The 6,106-nt window shown below is 47.4% G+C and overlaps 1 protein-coding gene across 1 annotated transcript in view; it reads left to right on the forward strand.

Annotated features, from left to right (window-relative positions):
- Nucleotides 1-2,764: 2,764 nt before the first annotated feature.
- The window catches only part of LOC128430584 (trichohyalin-like), a 6,106-nt gene continuing 2,764 nt past the window's right edge, over nucleotides 2,765-6,106 (forward strand). The window contains 4 exon segments of the mRNA XM_053416687.1: nucleotides 2,765-2,971; nucleotides 3,189-3,989; nucleotides 4,398-5,875; nucleotides 5,877-6,104. Of these exon segments, the coding sequence (XP_053272662.1) occupies nucleotides 2,920-2,971; nucleotides 3,189-3,989; nucleotides 4,398-5,875; nucleotides 5,877-6,104 (2,559 nt within the window). The 5' untranslated portion in view covers nucleotides 2,765-2,919.

Consider the following 6,106-nt stretch of genomic DNA (forward strand, 5'->3'; position numbering starts at 1 on the left):
TCAGTCCAACTTGGGAGCAGGATGTGGAATCTACCATCTCGGCACAAACCACAGCCCGATGAGGCTCGGACAGAAAGTCATGGACCACAGCTGTCACATGGGACACACACACAGACACACACACGGACACACACACAGACACACACACGGACACACACTTTAAAATGATTAAATGATTGCTTTCAACTTATGAAATATTGATTTTTTTTTTATTATCACAACCACTGGATGAATTGTAGTTAAAGTTCACAGACGTTTATGTTCTCCCTCTGGATGAATGACGGGGACATCCAGAACATTGTGGGGTCAATCCCATCTGACATTAAGGTGCGAGTACATCCTGGTGAACCTGGTGTTGTTAACCGAGTCCATCACAGGGTTAACAACCAGGTTTATACCTGCAGGCAATTTACATATACGAGAACAGTGCCAAAAGTGTTGCTATGCCCCCCCCCCAGAATGGCTCCAAACCCCCTTAAATTCTATTTGAAGATGACAGTGTCACCCCTGCTTTTTTACTTGAAGTTAAAATCCTCATTATTTTAAGTCTGACATTGACATCGACTGAAGAAAGGACACTTGTCTCTAAACTTGTGTAACACGTGTAATGTGTTAATTTAGTTTTGCTGATTCTTCATATTTATCTTGCACCCGATTCTGCGGCTGCATCGTTTGTTCACAGCCGACTGATTCTATTTCTAGTTTGTTTGTTTCTTCTTTAGTTCTGCTCAGTTTAGTGTTTGAATTCCATCTCTTCGGTCCCAGGTGTGTTCTGGGTCCGATCCCCTCTGATGGTGATGTGGTTTGTCGGGACTCGTGTGGTTTATTAGAAGTGTTACTTTCAGTTTGTGTTATCGTCAGGACACACCCAGTGTGTGTGTCGGGCTCCGGTCAGTGAACCAGTTTGTCCTCTCTTCTTCTCCTCTGGGTTTATTTATGGTTTTTGGTTTAATTCTAGATCAAAAGACAAATTAAACTTTCACTCCAGAACTAAAATGAATGGATGGGGGAAAGATCATTATAAGTATGTGTGGTATGTGGTATAGAAAAATCAGTAATACCATTAACTAACTACACCCAAAAATACATAGGTTGTGTACTAGTTTCAAAGAGAAAATATGTTATAAGTATAAAATGTATATATTAGTTTCATTGGTGGAGGATATGAAGCAGGAATCTCCACAGAACACAAAAATAAACTAATTAAGAGAAAATTACAGTTTGAGTTAAAACATCTTTCACTTTGAGTATTAGTTTTCCTTTTACCACAACCACTGACACGCCTCCTACTTACTGAAACCACTTTCTACAGTCGCTCTAGCTTGAACACTTCTTTTCCATATTGGCACTGACACCGTGTTGAAGCACATTAAAGAGCAACCACACCGGGCAGAAGATTCCCTTCTACTCATTTCATTTCATTTCATGCCACCAAGATTTTCCATCAAACATAAATACAGTTTAATTCCCCTTTAAAGGCCGAGAGGATGTGCACTCCACGAGCACTTATCGTCCTGATGACCAGCTCACATCAGGAGCAATGATGCAAATGTGCATGTTGTATAAATATAGATTCAGAGCAGTAGTCGTTCAGATGTCACACAGCCTCATGTTTGGAAGGAGGAGCTGCTGCTTCAGGGAGCTCAAAGTAAAAAAGTGCCTCATTTGACATTTACAAAAAGCAGCACATCGTGGTAACACTCACCAAACACTTAACAGACCTCGATAAACGGCACCAAATCAATACGGCTGATTCACTCCTTTTCCATAAACAGGGTTTGTTTTTAATCAACCCTGCAGGAAAGGGTGAATCATGAAGGAAGTGATGTAATGTGTGTTCATGGTCCCGGGCTGGACGGGAGGACGTGTTGCACCGTGTCACGCAGCCAGGGTTGAGCCGCTCGGCCGAGGCGGCTGCGACCACATGGTGACGGGTTCTGGCTCCTCACACAATGCGACGCCTGTTACAGCCGCAGAGCTCATCAATCACCGGCTGCTACGCGTTGGTGTTGATTTGGCATTTACCCATTTACCCGTACACACCAAAAAAAACACCACAAACACAAAACTGAACCAACAACAATTACAGACGTCAACTTTTCACAGAACTAACGTAAAGTGAAGATCTGTACAAAGGGGAGGAGCCAGGAACATTTGAATCCTTTTCCTTAACATTGTGAAATGGGATGTTTCTTTTATTAATTATACCGATTAAAAACTAAAAACATATTTAGGTAGCTGTTATTTATGAGTTGGCTGATTGCACCATTTGAGTTTTGAGCTGAAACACTAAATAACTTACAGTTCAACGTCTGGAACCTTATTTGACGCCACTGGATTCAGTTTGTATGAAGAGTTCTCCACTTTGTTAAGAGCTGTGTTTTAAATGCACACTCTCTCTGCCGTTTCTTCACATTGTGCTTGAAACCACACGTTTAAATTAGCTTGCATCACTTGGCCTGTGGGGAAAGGAAACAGAAGTGCCACACGTTCACCACAGGACAGTGTAGTGAGCTCTGCAGCGCTCATCACGAAGCCTGCACGCGTTCCAGGATGCAAACACGTGTTCTACATGTGAAACATACGTGAAGAAATACCTGCAACCGTGTGCAGCATGCATGTAGGCACCAGTGTGTGGTCAGTGTGTGCAAACTGTGTCACAAAAGCTCAACGTGCCCCCTCTGAACTTCCTGTCATCTCACAGACGTTGGGAAACCACAGCTGGGTCACATGACGTGGCGAGTCTTCCACTTTCCGTCTCCGGTTTGTGCAGCAAGAATCTTCGCCTCGGATGAAAGCAGCTTCAGGGTGTTTCTCCTCTCTGTTGCAATGACGCCGAAAAAGTTCTAGTTGTGAAAACACACAGGAACCAAAAAGAGGAAGAGGAAGAGCAAGAGGAAGTGCTGGGACGGCGAGGTGATGGATACCACAGAGGAGAACTGCAGTCTAATCGCTGCTGTGCCGAATGGTGGTGAGTCTTTTTGTTGAGCTCTTCTTTATGTGTTTAGTTGTGATATAAATGTGTTTAACGAAAGCTACAGCAGATAACACAAGGATCCAAATGTGTGTTGAGGTATTAGAGCTTAAAGGGAAATTTACAAGTATCTGCTTCTTAAGGTAAAACAATTAAGTATGAATTCAGGTTCAATGACTGACTGTGTTCCTTTTGTGTTTTCTGTGTCATTCAGCTTATCCGGTGCTCTGCACTGAGGAAGTCCTTCTCCCCTTCTTCTCAGATGAGAGTCTGCCGGCTGCCATGGCCTCACACCTGTCTCTCCCAGAACTTAGACTGGTCCTGCTGGGCAGGAAAGGAGCCGGGAAGAGTGCGGCAGGCAACACCGTACTGGGAGGAGTGGGAGGCTTTGAGAGCGGGAGGCCCACGGAGGAGTGTGTGAAGAGGCGAGCAGATGTAGCGGGGAGGAGAGTCACGGTGGTGGACACCCCCGGGTGGGAGTGGTACTACCCGCTTAACAGCACCCCCAACTGGGTGAGGAGGGAAACCCTGCGCAGCGTGTCGCTGTGTCCTCCTGGACCCCACGCTGTGCTCCTGGTGGTTCGCTCCTGCGCCTCAGTGACTGACGCCTACATCCAGGAGATGGAGGAGCACCTGGAGCCTCTGGGAAGTGAAGTTTGGGATCACACCATGCTGCTGTTCACCAGGGGGGACGAGCTGGGCCTGACCACCATGGAGCAACGGATCGTGACGAGTGGCCCGGCGCTCCAGAGGCTCCTCCAGAAGTGTGGGAACAGATATCATGTCGTGAACAATCTGAGGAGAGCTGATGGGACGCAGCAGGTTCAAGAGCTGATCAGGAAGCTGGAGCAGATGGTGGAGGAGAAGACAGACGGGAGCAGTCATCTGGAGATGGACAGTTCGGTTCTGTTGGGTCTGGAAGCAGACGGCAAGAGGAGAGCCAGAGAGAGGAGGAAGAAGCAGAGGCAGATGGAGGCCCAGATGCAGAGAGGAACCATCAAAGCTGCTCTGATGAGTGAGTTCTTCAGTTTGATCAATTCATAAAACAGCTTTTGATTTCATAACTAAGCTCAGGCAGTGTTCGGTGCCATGTGGTTTGATACAGATAGTCAGAAACATGCTGAGTATATGCAAAAATGTGATCAACATTTTTACAGTAATCAAATGGATGATTTGAAACAAAAACATTTTAAAGCCTCATTTCATTTCCTGTATGGTGAATTTAATTTAAGGGCAACCATTTTAAGAAAGCCCAGCTAGATATATTTGATCAGGAGGTGGTGGAGCCCAAAATAGGGATAAAAGGAGGACGACTATTGCACATGAGCTGAAACAGCTTTGTGAACTGATGTTTAGTAGATGTTTAAAGGCCGAGTTTAGATTCAATAGATGTAATTTGTTTCCTTCACTTTGCTCCTGGCAGGCGATGCTCCTCAGGGCTCCGAGCTTGACGCTCATCACTCGTTCTCCAAAGCTCCCAGACGTTTACACGAGGTCAGGCTGGTTCTGCTGGGGGAGCGTGAAACCGGAAAGAGCTCCGCTGGGAACACTATCCTCGGCCAAGCAGGCTTCTTCCAAGCAGGGGGGGTAACAGAGGAGTGCGTCCGTCGACAAGCAGAGGTGGCCAAGCGGCTGGTGACGGTGGTGGACACACCGGGCTGGGAGGCCGGTGTGGCGGGTGCAACGCCGGAGAGGATGAGGAGGGAAATCATCAATGGCGTGGGGCTGTGTCCGCCGGGGCCCCACGCGCTCCTGCTGACGCTGAGAGTGGACACTCTGGTGAGTGCAGGACATGTGAGGGAACATCTGGAGCTGCTGGGCGAGGGCGTGTGGAGACACACAATCCTGCTGTTCACGCACGGCGATCAGCTCCGAGAGGGGCTGGATTTTGAGCAGCACATCCAGGGCGGGGGCAGGGACCTGCAGTGGCTGATGGAGAAATGCAGGGGCAGGTACCATGTCGTGAGCAGTGTAGACGGAGGAGAAAGAGGAAGTGGAGGCTCCACTTCGGTGACGGAGCTCCTGGAGAAAGTGGAAAAGATGGCGACAATGAACAGGTGCGAGGCTTTCTCAAGTCTGGTTCAGGACGTCAGAGACCTGAGCCGACAGAGGAACGAAAAGGTCAACCAGCGCCTGAAGGAGATGGGAGACAAGATGCTTCGTCAGGAGCTGGAGCTGAAGAACGTGAGGGAGAGGGAGATGAAGAGCATCAGGTGGTTCTTCGATTGGAAGAGGAAGGGGAAATCGCCCGGGAAGGCCAACGTTCAAAGGGAAGAGGAGGAGAAGGAGGAGGAGGAGGAGGACAGGAGGATGGGTGAAAGGAAGCAGGACTTCGGAGAGCTGGAGGAGAGGATGCGATGGCTGACGGAGGATAAAGAGAGAGAAGTGCAGGATCTGAGCGTCGAAAACGAGAGGATCCGCGTCGCGCTGAACCAAAGTGGACGAGAGAGAGACGAGGCGACGCTTAACCTGGAGCTGAGAGAGATAGAGGTCGAGGAGCTGACAGAAAGAATCGACGAGCAGCAAGCCAAGTTACTTGACCTTGAACGTGCCGGCGTGGATAAAGAACAAGAGAGGAAGAGGAAGGAGGACGCCATTAGAGTGAAGGAGCAGGAGTGGAGAAAGAAACTGGAGGAAACTGTGGAGCAGCACAAGAGAGAAGAAGCAGAGTGGACGGAACAAGTCAAATCTTTCAAAGCAGAAATGGACGAGACAAAACGACACTGTGACAATGTTCTCGAGAGAAAAGAGAGGGAGGTGACAGAGCTGGAAGAGAAACTAAAAGAGATGGAGGTAAAACTGTTTGAAAGAGATGAAGAGGAGGAGGAACTGAGGGAGAAAGCTGCAGAGGAAAAACGGTTCAGTGTGAAAGAAAAGGCAGATGAGATGGAAAAGGTCAGGACAACAGCATGAAAAGGAAATAAGAGACATGAAGGAACAAACCCGCAGAGAAATCGAAAATCTGAAAAAGTATTTTGCAAAAGAAAATGAGGAACTTGTGAAAGTCAAAAAGCAGGAGATAGAAGAGCTGGAACAAAAGTATCACAAACAAATAAGAGAAACACTGCGAGAAAATGAAAAAGAGAAAGAAACGATTAATTCAAATCACATGAAAGACGTGAAGCAAAAGAT

This window comes from Pleuronectes platessa, chromosome 23, assembly GCF_947347685.1.
Source record: "Pleuronectes platessa chromosome 23, fPlePla1.1, whole genome shotgun sequence".
Classification (NCBI taxonomy): domain Eukaryota; kingdom Metazoa; phylum Chordata; class Actinopteri; order Pleuronectiformes; family Pleuronectidae; genus Pleuronectes; species Pleuronectes platessa.